Source organism: Ruditapes philippinarum, unplaced genomic scaffold (genome assembly GCF_026571515.1).
Source record: "Ruditapes philippinarum isolate M1 unplaced genomic scaffold, ASM2657151v2 ctg464_1_1_1_1, whole genome shotgun sequence".
Taxonomy (NCBI): domain Eukaryota; kingdom Metazoa; phylum Mollusca; class Bivalvia; order Venerida; family Veneridae; genus Ruditapes; species Ruditapes philippinarum.
The window spans coordinates 263,506-280,242 of NW_026867304.1; the positions used below are offsets into that span (position 1 = coordinate 263,506).

At 33.2% G+C, this 16,737-nt stretch overlaps 2 protein-coding genes and 1 long non-coding RNA gene across 3 annotated transcripts in view; all 3 read right to left on the reverse strand.

Moving 5' to 3' along the window:
* LOC132735614 (uncharacterized) overlaps positions 1–7,687 on the reverse strand; it is a 40,038-nt gene extending 32,351 nt beyond the window's left edge. The window contains exons 1-3 of the mRNA XM_060722592.1: positions 7,587–7,687; positions 6,911–7,105; positions 4,848–5,027 (exon numbers count right to left, since the gene is read on the reverse strand). Coding sequence (XP_060578575.1) covers positions 4,848–5,027; positions 6,911–7,105; positions 7,587–7,656 — 445 coding nt within the window. The 5' untranslated portion in view covers positions 7,657–7,687. The remainder of the gene's footprint in view (positions 1–4,847; positions 5,028–6,910; positions 7,106–7,586) is intronic.
* LOC132735622 (von Willebrand factor D and EGF domain-containing protein-like) overlaps positions 1–16,737 on the reverse strand; it is a 106,275-nt gene that overhangs the window by 47,203 nt on the left and 42,335 nt on the right. The gene's annotated exons all lie outside the window — the stretch shown is intronic.
* LOC132735615 (uncharacterized) lies at positions 11,805–13,581 on the reverse strand. Its single transcript, XR_009626477.1, has 2 exons — positions 13,441–13,581; positions 11,805–11,895 (listed from the first exon to the last, which is right to left on the reverse strand). It is a non-coding gene; the product is annotated as an uncharacterized LOC132735615 (long non-coding RNA).

Consider the following 16,737-nt stretch of genomic DNA (forward strand, 5'->3'; position numbering starts at 1 on the left):
CACACACCTGTACATATCAAAATCCTATAGCTATTAATCTAAAATTCAACGGCCGTCGTTTCTGCCAAAACCACGCTTCGTAAGAACTCCAGGCTGAAACATAAATACATATTTGATAAAGCTCGCTGGTTTCCCTGCCGGAAAAAGACATGGCCAAAATAGTGCCGAATGCCAACATGGCACCACTAAAGTACCACTACATTTGTCGCTATTAATTTTACTGACGCACCTTTCTATTAATCTTGGCGGTGGAACAAACCAATTGTTCTCACCGACCCAAAGTTGCTCAAAAGCATCTATACCTGGTGTACCCTGACACCAGTATCTTGAATTAAAGGGTTTACATTTAGTGTTGTAATGACACGCAAAACGGCCAAAGGTATGCTTTCTCCATTTATCATCTAATACTTTGAAAATCCAGTCAACAACTGACCAATCATCACTGTCCGAACATCTGCTCAGAAAATCAGCTTCAACATTATTTTTTCTTGGTAACCAACGAGAATGTAAATTAATTTGTTTGTCATCGCACAATTTATCTACCTTTAACGCTATCTCTTGCAATTGTGGTTTGCTACTACCATTTTGCAACACACTACACACATTTTTATTATCTGTGTTTATCAACACTTCTCTACCATGGAGACAAGGTAAATTTGAGTGTACTACCCTATATACAGACTCAAGCTCACGCCAGGTGGAGCTCAAAATGCTCTCGGATTCTAACCAAGAACCGATAACATCGCTGTCTGCAATACCCTGTATGTAACCCCCAAAACCTACATTACTTGCGTCAACAAAGACGTTTGCATAATTACAACTTCCAGCTCCACTGGCGTCAACAAAGACGTATGCCGTATCACCTATTTCAGAAAATAACGAACCCTTGTTCAAATTTCTAATGTGTATTCCAATAAATAAGCTCATCAAATGCACCACTGCTTATTTTGACTGCAGCATTCCAGCTTACTCTGCTATTTACACATTCATATAAATATTTGGTTCTGAGTCTTACTACAGAACCAAAAACACTCATCATCGATATCAACTGACCCGTTAAACATGCTACCTTTTTGACCGAAAACAAAACTACGCTCTTGCATACAGAAGTAATAATAAACTGTAATAATGATTCAGTCCGATCTATTCTTTCTTGCGTTACTTTCAGCAAACCCTCACATGTATTCCAAAAATAGCCTACCCAAATAGTTTGCTGGGTCGGCTCCAACTGACACTTATCTTCGGCTAACAGAAAACCGAAACTAATCAAATCTTTTTTAGCAAAAATACTGTTTTCCCTGGCCATCTCAAGAGAACTAGCTCCACCTAAACCATCATCTAAAAGCAAAATGATTTCCATCCCCAAATTATTCCATATCTTGATTACTACCCGTAAATATATATCAGGCGGTAGATATACCAAACGGCAAAACCCGAAACACAAAATATCTCTTCTGTCCCAATTCTGTCCATGAAAACCCTAAATAAGTAGCATGTTGGGGAAAAATCATAATATGATGATACGCCCCTTTAATATCAAAAGTATACAGAAAATCACCTTTTGAAAAGATTTGGCTCGCCAAGTCATGACTTTCATAACAAAATTTGTACTTGAATAAATCTGGGTTAATGTCGGCAGCCTAAGACTAACCTCGGTTTACCATGCCTATTATAAGCAACAGTTAACGGGTTTACCACAAAAGGTGCCTCTGCAACTTTTTCTATACAACCTTTAGTGAGAAGGGTTCGAATCATACTCGAAACAAAAACAGCATTTTCTCTGGCAGACCTATTAATTGTAAGTTCAACAGATTTTGGTAACGTTTTAAAAGGCAACTTATATCCTTCTGAAACTACACTTAAAATATATTAACCTGGCTCCGCCTCTTGCCAGTGCTTAATGCAATTATGCAATCTCCCAACCGGAGACACTACTTATCTAAAATGAAATGTTATCGTTGTCATACGTATGTGAAACATTCTTTATCAAATCATTAGAGCATTTATAGCTTAACTTTATTTTCTCAATACTAAAGTTATCAGACTGCTCAACTTCATTTAACAAAAATGAACCATAATTTATACTTATCTGTGTATTGCCATTCTTATCAGCCTGCAAGTCCATGCGGCACTCTGCCCGCCAATGCCCGGGTTTCCCACTCTTGAAGCATAGCCCTGGTTTCCTGTTTGATGTCTGTTAATTCGGAGGATGACTATCTGTAGCTGGCGGCGCTTTAGTAGCACGGTACAGTAAAAAACGTCTAGCTCGTACTCGACGTTCCTGGCGAACATTCCTATCTGCTTGAATTTGTGCCTTGTAGATTTTCTTCTCATCGTCGGAGTTTTCCGCAAATGGATGAGACTCGTACTCTTGTACGACACGCCAACCATGCTCTGAACTGTCGGCTAATTTTAGACATTTTTGACGATGTGACAAAATGTCCATACCTTCTGAAATCTTTTCTCTGGCACTGCTAGCAGACGATTTCGAATATTCCTCAGTAATGGGGGCAAGATAACCGTCTGCTTGTCTCATTTTTTCCATAACTTTAGCGTTCACCATAAACTGTTGCTCGTGGCCTTTTTTCTTGAAAACATAAGTACCACTAGTACACGCCGAAATTTGATTTTGTGATATTTCGTATATTTTCTTCTCAATTGTCTGCAATCTAGAATCTAACAAAGACCCTAAACTCGATAAAATACTGCTTTCTTCCATCCCAAGTCGCAACAGCTGCCACGTGCTAATTTGGAGTGTAAAATATTTATACAACGTGTCTCTGTGAAATCGTCTGGTAGAATGACCCTCTATACACATTACAATATACATATTGAGTTAAGTCACGATTCATTAAACACGACTGACGACTAGTATTCACCCTTTTGAATGCGTAACGCGCAATAATACTATAATAATAACGACAATAATTTCACACTATTACTGTCGAAACGCGTGAAATATTAAATAATGCGGGCGTGCGTTTCCGTTGTTCTTAAGTATATTACCCCTCACTTTTTTTGTAATGTTAATTTCCCATAGGTGGTGTTCTTACTGTTAATGCAAGTGAGCCACGGAACTATGATATTTGTACAGTCCTTTTTTACAGTATAACATCTGGTCACGTGGTCTATTTTTTAAATGAAATAAAATAAAATGGCCGCCAGTTTTTTCTCGATTCATTCTTATTTTCAAAGTTCACCACGATAGGGCATCACCAGAGTGATTATGAAACCTATAACATTTAATTGTTTGCACCCTGCAGTGATTTTGCGAATAAAACATCTTTTTGTTGAATACTTAAAAAGTAAACATCCGTTTTCATCGGAAGTAATTGCAATGGGAATAATTAGTGTCAAACTAAAACATGCAGACGATTAAACTTTGCAACAAAGGAATATTTAACACTTTTAATCAATGAAACAGTACAGATATGGTGTACAAACATAGAATACCATCGATATTTTGTAAATGCACTTTGACGAACATTCTGGATACAGAAGGATCAGATTTCAGATATCATAACCGTATAAATGGGTTTGTGTTTTGTTTTCTAAATAAAATATAGTTTATTGTATGTTTATGACTGGTATATATCCTCACTTACTTAAAGAATAAAAGAACAACCGGTCCAAGATGGCCCTAGATCGCTCACCTGACCCATCGAACTCATCCGAACAATTACCTAGACAAGCATTCTCAGACCAAGTTTCATGACAGGTGAGTCAAAAAATGTGACCACTAGTGTTCACAAGGATTATTCATATTTGACTAGTGTGACCTAGATTTTGACCCAATGTGACCCATATTCGAACTTGACCTAGAAAACATCAAAACAAACTTTCAGACCAATTTCAAGGATAATTGGATTAAAACAGTAGCGTAGCCACTAGAGTGTCAACAAGATTTTTCTACTTTTAGCTCATGTGACCTAGTTTTTCATTGGTTTTTCATCCGAGAGTCAAAAATGTGTCCACTAGAGTAACAAGATTTTTTTTTCATATTTGGGCGGTGACCTAGTTTTTGACCTTAGGTGACCCAAATACAAACTAACCATAGAAATCTTCAAAACAGACTTTCAAACCAATTTTCAGGATATTTCGATACTAGAGTGTTAACAAGGTTTTTCTATATTTAGCTCTGTGACCTAGTTTTTTATTCGAGATGACCCATGTTTGAACTCATTTGAGCTATTACCTAGATAAGCATCCTGGCCAAGTTTGATGACGACTGAGGCAAAAATGTGACCGCTAGAATGTTAACAAGGTTTTTCTATTTTAATTCCTGTGACCTAGTTTTTCATCCGAGATAACCCATGTTCGAACTCATCCGAGCTATTACATAGATAAGCATCCTGACAAAGTTTGATGATGATTTAGGCAAAAATATGACCACTAGAGTGTTAACGAACAAGTATGACAGACGACGGACGACGGACATTCAACGATCCTAAAAGCTCACCCTGAGCTAGCTCAGGTGAGCTAAAAATAACTCCTCAAGTGGGCCTACAGTACATTTATAAATTGCAAGGTAAGGACAGTTTAAACAGTTATTGTTACTCTTGGTTTAATTTTGTTACAATTACATTTAGTTGACACTTTCAGAAAATCACAGTATTTGTTCGGGGCAATAAAATGAATAACACATTGGTTTGTGAGTAACAGTAACAATATTACCCCTCGTAAAATACTGTTACCCGAGGCATTACCAATAAACCTGTGTTTATTTACATATTACATTTGACATATAAGAATAGTTAATAGTATTTATGATTATTAAAGGAGTTTATCATAAGATATCATGTTTTACAATGTATTATTTTTATAAAGGAAACAAAACTAAAGTATACCAAAGCAAACCAAAGTGTTTTGGTAAATGTCGTAGTTCCATGTAAATCTGTATAGAAGGTGACCATTACAATTTCTCATTTCTACCGTGGAATTTCTAATGCATTCATCAGTCTGATTCCATATGAAAATTTCCGCTGTAACGACATCTTCACCTATATCCGCTATATCCACGTGCTCCTCTAATATGAAGAAACAGATTTAGTATTTTATCTATCGTGCGTTTATATGTAATTACTTGTTTCTAGCTTAATACCTTGTTCTTTAATTTTGAAACGTTCTTGTATGCATATGTAGTATTGATCTGTTTTAACAGGGGTTTACATACATAGATTTCACTATCTAAAAATAAAAAAAAAAATGGGGCGTCCGTGGCCGAGTGGTTAATGTCATTGACTTCAAACCACTTGGCCTTCACCGATGTGGGTTCGAATCTTTGGATTCTTTCATGTGAGGAAGCTATCCAACTAGCTTCTACACAGATGCCCGTTCGTGCCTGAAATAATGCACGGAAGGAAGGGCACCGGAGGTCTTCCTCCACCAGTTTAGCTGGAACATCTCCATATGACCTAAGTATAACCTCTTTATAAAATACTATAATCTGAGCAACGTTAAACAGAAATTTCTTCATATATATTAATAGTTTGGAACAGTCCTTTTTAATAATACATCTATATGGGTAAATAAAATGTTGCATGTCCTGATTGATTGAACTTTTGACTGATAATTGTAAAAGTGAGGATTAAATATGGCAATAGCTCAATCGGTACAGCACTAAGCTCTAAAGGAACCTACTTCATGGCAGAGGGCTAACAGGCTTCAAAAAGTTGTTTTTCCCTTCTTAGTATTATTCATAAAAAAACTACATAATGCATGTAATGCGATCGATTATTTATCATTGTCCCTTTAAAGCAGCTGACCTCCAGAAGATAGCAGACAAACTGCCGTCTTGCTAATATTTCAAAATCCCCCCTCAAAAACATTACATAGTTGAAAGAAAACGAAATGACACTTCAAAATGTTCATATTTTAACTTTATTGATCTTATTTTTCCACCAACGGGAAATAGTTTCTTTTATTATACCACGGAATTCTTTTTTTTCTAGTATCAGGTGATCGTACAGGACAATATCGCGACCTGTGCTCCGGAACGCACGGAATCTGGGATTTTATCAAACATATAGGAATACCAGTATTGCGTTTGTTTTTATATTTTAAGTAATTCGTGGCCCTTAAATTTATAATTAAATAATTATTTCATATAAATGATGACCAATTTATCAATTTAACCTTTAGCTTGAATTGTGATATGGGCCTACTCAATGGCGAAAATTTAGAAACGATCCCGGGCATACTGGATACTGGGATTTTTCCGGACCACTGTTGTGACACGTGACCGCGTTAAATGATTTATATTGGCTACTGCGTTATTAACGTAGTAGATTATGGAAAAGAAAAACCCGAGATATTTACGCTTTTGTCAACATTCTTTCTTGACTTAAGGTGTCAGTGATGATGGATTTATACAATCAATCTAACTTGATCAGTATTTACTGTTTACTTGAAATTTTATTTCATATTTTTCATTTTACCATCTGGAGGTCAGTGGCTTTAAACCAAAGTATCTTCATCTCATTTATTCTCATATCTCATTATATTTCTTATTACAAATGTATTAACATCATGAATATTTTAACAGATTTTAGGAGACACAAAACTACAATACCCTAAAGTTCATATGCGTAATAATATTTCTATTTTGTCTAATAAGAAATTAAAACTTGAAAGAAAAAAGAGTTTCCACTAGGTTTCGAACCCACTTGTTGAATTCACTTTGTACAATAACGCGCATTTATATAAGTTTAATACACGTAGTAATTATTTGGTTAATCGCTTGCAGTAGTACCTAGTATGTTTTTTCTGTGTTATTTTTTTAATAGACCGTGCTTGTATTTTTAGAACTGACGAAAGTTCTGTTTATCGTGCCCGAATTATAGGAACAAAAATACTCTTAAATGATGCATATATCGTTTTTCCCCTATAAAATAAATATAGTAACCATTACCTTTTAACACAGCAAAATAATGGTATGGTGCTTTTGAGCATTTTTTGTTGATCTTTTCTTTCCAAGGAATTTGAACGTGACCTCCCCAAAATGAGCTATTGCTCCAGTTGCTATCGCTGTTTCCAACATACCAATTGTAATAAGCTTCGTTGCTAATATAATACACGTTACCCAAGTTGTCACATGTTCCACTCCCTGTAATGACGTAAAATCATACAGTCATTTTATTTGATTGCATTATATAATCAACAAAGAAAAAGTTATAGTGTTCCTTTTTCACATGTCGACATGTAATCAATCATGCAATCAATATGAATTATGCTGCAAAAAGGAAAAAAAAAAACAAAAAAAAAACTAAAAACAAAAAAACAAAATATGACATAAAATTAAAGTGAGCGCTTTCTGTCATGAACTGAACAAAGGGTTGGTATCTATTACTGAAAATGCATTTAATTACAAGACATGTTTTTCGTGCACTCATTCAATTAATTGATAACATTTACAAATAAATGTTTAAGACCAAATTCGTTTTCCCTTCTAGCATTATACTTAAATCACATATTTAGATGAAATAATAATTGCTTTGAAGGTTGACATAACAAATGAAACAATGGTGGAAAAAATACACACACATAAACTTAAGCAATATAAGCATTCATAGACAATATTCACTCACCTATTTTGAAGCAACAAACTATCACAAAAAAATGTAAGCCATAAAATCTTTGCATGTTCTTTGACGACATTCTGTCGTAATGGTCCGCTGTGGTTTGGTAGTGAACACCACTTTTATATCTTATAATTTATGGTCACATATTTTCCTTTAGGGTTTAACAGTTTCTACTTCACTTTTTAACGACATTGAAAGTTGTGTAACAAAAATGTATTCATGAATAATAAATGTCAGAGGAACGAAAAAATGAACTTATTGAACCATGATTAAAGGACCTCCACATTAGCCAAAAAACCTATGAACATAAAACATGAAAATCTTGCTTAGATCAAATGAAATTAATAAAATAGGAAAAGTATACAACGGTTAATATTAAATATGCTCAATATTAAAAGGGAACTAAACTTTTTGAGCGATTCTTAGCACAATTTGAGTGAAAGGCATTGAAACGCTTTTCATTTTTCAGTCATTTTGCACTATATAAATGAGGATTTTTGGATAAATTGATTGAAGGAATGATCTGAATATTTACATACCTGTTATTTATCCATACCTACATCCACTAGTACATAAATCTCTGAAGAAAAAAAAATATTTCTAGTCCCGTCATGCCTCAAACGTATTGGAAACCCATTAATGCGATATACATTAGATCACTGGCAGTAGCTTGTATTCATTAGAAAATAAATACCAATACTTATCAAACTAGGAGACCTTAATGGTCCAAATATTGACTTGTCTATCTATAAGATATAACAAATACCAACTGCTTATAAATTAATCTTCAAACAAATAATGGGAGAGAGGGGGTGGGGAGGTCAACCGTTATTTAAAGACTCAAGACTTTAGAGCCAACAAAAACATTTAACTAAGGTACAAAAGCCTAGAATTATAAAATAAAAAAAAAATCTTAAATAGATCAGCTTGGACACTTATGGGAAAGATATGCAAGATATCAAATTTGAGTGATAAGCGTTGCGACGCTCATTTTTCACAATTAGACTAACTTATCTGGAAAACCTGAGTGAGTGAATGAGCTTGCACTCAACCTACATCAAATGGAGCAGAAATCTCGAAAAATTATTTCCAGATATGTCAGATTCCCATCTGTGGAGTCCCTGTAAGGTTGAACTCTGTTGTATGACCGTTCTAATAGGTAAAATAAATACTAGTATTAATATAAAATTATCTTTTTCCATTTAATTCGCATTAATTCACTTCAACATTGACTTTTTTATGATAAAATGTGAACGTTAAATACTTACTAGAGGAAACAAATAGTTAAATTTTATAATACTTACTTAAATACTCACCATACACATATTTTTGTGAGTTTTGTAAAACAAATAGCATAAAAAAAACTTTTATTTACGTCATAAATCATTTCAAGCACAGTATAAAAATGTAAATTTCACATGTTGGAATTTTTCATTTATTATGTTTGAAACATAAGAAGCGATAAATAACATACAGTGTTCGTAGTGGTTAATAAATAAATGTTTTTGTTTAACTATCACAATTTAGGAGCCAAAAAAAACCATCTATGTTTAGAGCAATATGTACTATTCAAATACTAAATACACGGTTGCCTATCAAATCATCATAAGTGACCAATATTTCTCCATTTATCGTGATGTGGACAACAGTCTCAAAAAAGTGTATAAAACAAAATGAAATATCTTAAAAAACAATAACAATATATTTCAAGGGGCGCCCGAGTGATTAAGGTTATTGACTTCAAACCTCCTGCCTCTCACCGCCGTCTTCTTCCACCAGTAAAGCTAGGACGTCGCCATATGATCTATACTGTGTCGGAGTTACATAACCCAATCAATCAATCAATCAATCAATCAATCAATCAATCAATCGCTTACCGTCTGTTGAGTTCACAAATCGCCGACTAAATATAACAATGAGCCTACTGCATTTTTTTACCATTTCGAGAAACAAGGCCTTCAAACTTTAAAACTCGATTGTATCAATGGTCTATTGGTAATTTTGGGAAACCAATATGCATTCAGATTGTACATGATTAATGGTAGGATTATATTGAATTTATTTTAGATTTAAATTTAGAGCTCAATTTGATAAATGTTTCTTACTATTATAGTGCGTTTACTGCCATAGCAAGTAAAGAAAATTGTTGTCATATGAAAAATTGCTGTATCTCGATTGGATGAACTTGATGTGACATGGTGTTATTTCGATCTATCATCTTCGAAATAAGTAACACCCAGTCAATTTGTTTTTGCATTATTCCCCAGGGGCGAGTAATCTGTATAGACTAAAGAAAGAGTTATGTTATAGTTCTCTACCCTGATCACACTCAATGATGAATTGCTGTCATAGCGTTGAAAAATTACATTAAAATGTTGGTTTGGTATAATAAAAACAACAACAACAACAAAAAGACATGTCTCTCGAATTAGCATCGACTCCTCCGGTTGCCAATATGCTCTTTTACCCCATTATTGTTGTAATGTAATCAATCAATTTCAATTAATTTATTTATGGATGCCATGTATATTATTAAAATAAGTAGCATTAGCTTACAGCCCGGGATGGTATTAGTCAACGGACGATAGCCTACTGTCCGGATAGTTACCGATCAGACTGATTCTTGTCTGGGCATTGCAATAAATAGCAACAATTTTTGTTGTAAGAAAATATATTTAAAAAAACCCTCTACACTTGGTTAACCAAGCTTATAATACTGTATAATTTTGTATAGAAAATGATTACAAAGAATGACTGCAATACCTGTTTTGCTATTACATTTAATAATTATGTTATTTTGCTTTACATTTACATTTTCTTTGTATCTCTGTTACACATTTACTGTCATTGGTTTTACGCTTTTAATGATTAACATATATGATTTTCTGTTTGAAACAGACCCGAGATAAATTCATGCAGTATAGTGTAAAAATATAAAGCAATATATAACAATTGGATTTAATATGTAACTTGGTTGTACATTTTGAAGGCTATTAAACTTAGTCTAGTTTTTTTTAAAACAAATATGATGATAATATAACCAGTCTTGTTATAAAATAACTTTGTATGGTAACAATATGACTGAGTCTGGGTACAAAATGATATATAGTGAAATAATATTGTTTGTCATTAAATGTCCAGCAATAGAACAATATTTTTGCATTATATCCGGCATGAGTAGGAATACGTGCAAGAGATCGCCATGTCCTGTATAACATGTGTAAATTATATAAAGCACGAGTATGAATTACCATGATGTACATTATATAAGGTAGGAGTAAGAGCACGTGTATATCATCCAAAATTAATGCATTGCATCAGACACGAGACATATTTTAAACATTGCTATGACATTTATTATATAAGGCATGGATAGGAATACATGTAAAACATTGCCATGATATTCATTATATAAGGCATGGGAGCAGTAAAACATTACAAATGAATTAATAAATAAATAAATAAACAATTACATGATAATAATATGTTTATTAAGTCAAAACTGACACATTAAGAACAATAATAGCAGAGCATAGTGTTTGTATAAGTGACATTACACGTACAAAGGGACGGGAGAGGATAAGCTTCACATTTATGAGGATACGGCTCCAAAATGTAAACATTTACGTGTAAGTGGTGCATTCCGGTGCCATTTTTGATACATTAAACACTCATTTTGTTCTATAAGAACATTAAACATAAGACATGAAAGAACAGCAAGACACTCAATTCTTTTCTATAGGAAACATTAAACATGGGAATCATTAAAACAAGTCGTTATTGAGGGTTAACTTGTAAATTCTAGGGGCGCCCACCCTAATTCCGTGCTCCACCCTGAATTTGAACCCTCACTCTGAAACCGCGCCCAGTTTGGTTACTTTATACATACTATATATACTTAAAAAATTATAAATGATTGTTTTTTCATGTTTTACAAAATTTCTATTATTGAAACACAAGAACACAAGAACAACCCCCACCCCCAAAAGAAAACTAACAAAAACATAACAAAACATTGAAAACAACAACAACAACAACATGTACCATTGGTAACTTTACTTAAAAAATCTCTTTGACTAAATATATTCGCAATCTGTACAACACGTGTATGTTAAGATAAGTGTCTGTTTACAATTATCACACACGCACACAAAGTAAGAAAATGAGCAACATTTTAAATTCCATTCATGAAAGTAGGACATAACCAACAACATTTTCTTTCATATTTTAATGTTTGTCACCACCCCATGTTTCTCCAGCTGGGCCCGCTGATAAGTACGCCTGGCTTGAATTCATATCACCCACAGACACAGTTCTGTTTCAAATATAAAAAAGTTGTATGTAAATTAAAACGATCATGTGCATTATAAATTATTGATTTAAATGTTTTGTTGGTAAATGCGGCACAGAAAGCAACTCTTATTCTTACTCATTATGAATTTTTATTTTGCTTGATTATATAGTACTCAGAAGATAAGCAAACGAATAGAACTAATCAAAGTCGGCGGATGATTATATGAGACCGAAAACAAAACTTATAACACATATTTTCCTAATCTTAAAACAGATACTTTAAGAATAAAAATTAAGGTCCATAAAGAAAATACCCCTAGAAAAGAAATATTCCGGTAAATGCAACAATATATTTTATATTAGATATATATAGCTATGAAAGCAAGATTTTTTGTTCAGAAACTCGTTTCCTTCGGTTTAATAAGTCTATGAAGTAAGCACAGATACCGAAATTAAACATTCAGCTCGGCATTCGATTTATCACTGTTCGGATTGAATGTGAAGCTGTAACGATTGTTGTATTTTCTGATCGAAGATCAACCTCTGACACAGCGGGTTAACGACAAACCTAACAACAAGTAGTTCTCTAAACAGCTTAAAACTAGCGATTTAAAAGGAAGAAATATATTTTTTTTTTGTTACAAATATCCAACAAATTATAACGCATTCAATATTTGAAAGTAGCATTGGCTTATAGAATTGCCAATAAATGCACAATCAAAAATTACGCGGATGAATATGATTTTAATTAATGAAACTGCTATTTTTAGCGATGTCGATTACCGAATACTACACAAATAAATCTGACTGTCGAGTAGTGGAATATATAGATTCTACATGTCGGACTGTTTTGGTGAGAAGATTTTCGCTAAATTATTTACATCAATTATAAAACATGAACAAAATACCTCGAAATTCATAAAGATTACAAACCCAAAATGCAATGGCAATTCTAAATTTAGAATAACTTGATTTTATTCAGGCTTTCTTCGTATAACTTCTCCGTGGTGCAGGAGTTACGCGCTAGTTTAGTGTGTGAGAGGTCTGGTGTTCAAATTAAACTCGAGGCAACATTTCTTTTATATATTTTTAAGTGCCTTTGTTAAGGAAGTAGCCACGATATACAGTGATAAAGTGTGGCTGTCATAAAAAATGAACATAAATGATTTTTTGATGCAATTCTAGTTATGCAAAATTCCGTATGTATCAAACTCTGGTGCCCTGCAAGATAATTTATAGTGCATAAAAATAAACTTATACAGGAAAATACATACAGATATACAGTAATATTTAGATTGCAAAGATCAGAAAATACCAGAGCTTGCAGTCCTTTGATTTATGTTGAGCTGGCATGTGCTCGATATTCAGCACAACATCCATACTGACATACGTTTTCTTCCCCTTTTGTTAGTGTCGAGCTTGAATGTGAAGCTGGCTCGACCTTTAGCACAACATTCAACAGCACAACATACGTCTTTGTCACATTTATTGAGTCTGTCCATTTGAGAAAAAATTAAATCAATAACTATCTACAGTATATTATAAACGTATAAACATTTATATTTACCGTCGATTCTTCGTTACTTTGTAACATCGTACATAAACCACGGCAACGGTTGCTATGATACCAACAAAGACTGAACCAACTATGATGCCGATAAGTGCAGCAGACGATAAACCGATGTCGTCATCATTACAGGAAACTAAAATTTGTTAAAACATTTTAAACAAAAATCTTATAAAACCAAATAAAAAGAAAAACAACAGCAATACAAAATTTTCAAAATAGAATCAATGTATTATTAAATAAAGACCCCAAAATTATTCGAATGATTTTTAAATTTAAACTAACAACATTCCAACCCCCGACCGTTCGTAAAAATTTTAAAAGTCAAATGTAAGTTAAACTTTGGGTAAATTTTTCCCGGGAAATTTGGGAAAGGGAAATTGAAAAAACTCACCAAAAAACCTTTAATTTTCCCAAATTAAAAGGGTTTTTTTCTGGGAAAATTGCAACACAAAAAACCCGTCCATGAAAATTTGTAAGGGGGGCTATCCCCCCGTAAAAAACAAAATCCCCCGATGAAACAAAATTTTTCCTCATGGTTGAACAACAAAAAAAGGGAAAAAGAAAATTTTAACGTGGGGGTTTAAAATTTTTTTTGACGGGGAAAATCGATGAATTTTATTTTTTGAAAAAACTAAAATTGATAGGGACCTAAATTTTCCCCGTGATCTGACTCTTTGACGTTGTACTTGACATTACTTTCCCATATACATTTTTATATTTGACATTTAGTCAATTCTTCGACTTAAGCGGAATAAGCCGATTTCGAATTATTGTGAAATTGAAAAGTTGAAATCGTGAAATTAAAATGTGAATTCATAAAGTTGAAATCGTGAATTCGCGAAGTTGAAATAGTGAAGTTCAAAAGTTTCGAAACATTACTTCATGAAGTAGCGATTATGAGGTTGAAATCATGAATTTTGCGAATTCCGTATGTTGAAACCGGGAATTCGCGTAGTTTGAATTGTGAATTCACGACGGTAAATTCGAAAAATCATGAGGTTTTTAAATGTCCCCCGTAAGAACAGTTTTTAGGCCTTGTAAATTTCAAAATTTTACATGCAAAAACATATCTTGAATTTGAAATTCAAAACCAATGTAAAACAAAAATATCTTTTTTGAACCCCTCCCTTTCAAGATTTAATCCCCGACCCCCACCGGTGATAAAAGGGTAAATTAAAAACACGGGGAATCAAAAACATATTCCCGGACTTGTTTTTGGCCCCAAATTTTCCCCTCCGTCCTTTTACTTTAAAAAAGTAAAACCCCACAGGGACAAAAGGGTTTTGGGAATAAATCCGTTGAACTTTTGGGAAAACGCGGGGTGGGCCACACTCCCCCCGGAAAATAATATCTTCATACTTTCCCGACATTAAGTTAAAACTTCCCTCCCTTGTTTTTTGTCCCAATCGAACAAACCCAAAATATTCAAAAAGACTTCACAAATTTGTAAATTAATCAAAACAAATAGAGGAACAAACAAAAACAAAGAAAAAAAAAGTAAAAAATTGTGACGTTTGCAAATAAATTTTCAGAAAAATTGTAAATCAGAAGCATGTGTGTCGTAAAAAGAGGATAATAAATGAGTGTAGTTTCTTTACTGACTTTACTGAACGAGTTAAATAAAACTATATTATGCGATATCGTTCTATAAATTCAGTAATGAAACTTTCAGATAAAATTCAGTAATGAAACTTTCAGAATATAATGTTCTATTTATCAAATGCTCAAAATAAATGCTGTTTAAAGGGAAAAAGGACTCATTTTAATTGGCAAACCTTTAGTGTAACGCCAACATTTTGCGCGTCTGAACACTATGTTTATTTAACGTAAAAGACGCCACGTCAAAATATATGCACGGTCTTGCAATACCAAATGTTACGAAGTCACAAAAGCGACACGATAATGTGAAAACATATCTGCAGGGCAATTATCGAGTGGCTTTTTTTAAATTTACTGAAAAGGGCCAAAGGGAAAAATTTTCCCCAAAAAAACCTTAACTTTTTATATAAACAATTTAAACAAGTAAAAAAATATTTTTTTTCCCTAAAAAGTTGTTTTTTTCGTATTTAAAACCCCATCAAATATGTTATCATTTCCCGAAATAACAAAAAAATCACACTCATTCCCTTTCAGCGGGTATCCAAAAACCCAGTAATTTAGTAAATAGATAATTGGGGGAATTCTTTAAATCAAAAACACAGCCCGGGGTCCACCGGAAAAAAATCCTACAACCCGGACAATCCGGGAAATTAAACACAAAACATTTATTTTTTTCTTTAAAGGGTTTAAAAGAAAAATTTTTTGAAATAAATTAAAATAACCCTAAATAATCTTTTACATGACATTATATTAATACTAATTAATTCAAATCAAGATTTATTAACACAAAAAAGACACAAAAAAAAACAACAACATAAAAAACTTAAAACAAAAACAACAAAAAACAAACAAAAGCAACAGAATAAAAAACAAACAAACATTGACCTGAATCGGAGCATACTCCATGTCCACTACAGTTATTTGTACATGTCTGTGACAGGAATGCTTTTACTGTTTCAGAATTGTTAGCAGCAAAATCAGGACTCAGACTGATCACTGTTGATGCTATACTATTGAGAGCATCGACATGTGCTGACGCCCATACTGTACTGTTACCATGCTATAATGTTAAATAAGTAATTAAGTTATGTAGAAAATGGGTATAGATTGATGCCCAAACTATATTACAAATGTTTTACCGAATGCCTTCTATAAATGATAAGACCGTATTTTTAACCGCTTAAATCTGTTGCCCCGAGGTATCACAGATGACACTTGGAATTGTTGGTACTGTAAAACAATGTTACATAAAGTTCTAATGTTTCTATATAAAAATCAAACTTTATTAAATAAGAGTAAACTTAAAATAATATCATACACGCATTGCTCTAACACAATATTTGTATCTTCATCGCCAAGCTGGTCCGATAATTCTTTGACGGATGGGGCTCCAGTTATAGAGGTGTTACACAGTTCACGAGCTTCATCGTCTGAAATGTCCCCTCCAGTACTTCTCTATTGGATAAAATTGAGAAATTGGTATTAGATTTCCATTTTTTCTTAATATATCATTGTAAAGGAGTTTTTGTTTCCATTTGAAAACTGTTGTTGCTTGGTGATAAATATGTTTGATTAATTTGATTGTTTAATAATTCTGTGGAGATATTCATTCTTTTTTCCAATGAATCAGTTCTATAAAAATATAAGTTAATATAAATTAATGCGTCGTTCTTAATTATTTAACGTAATTGAATG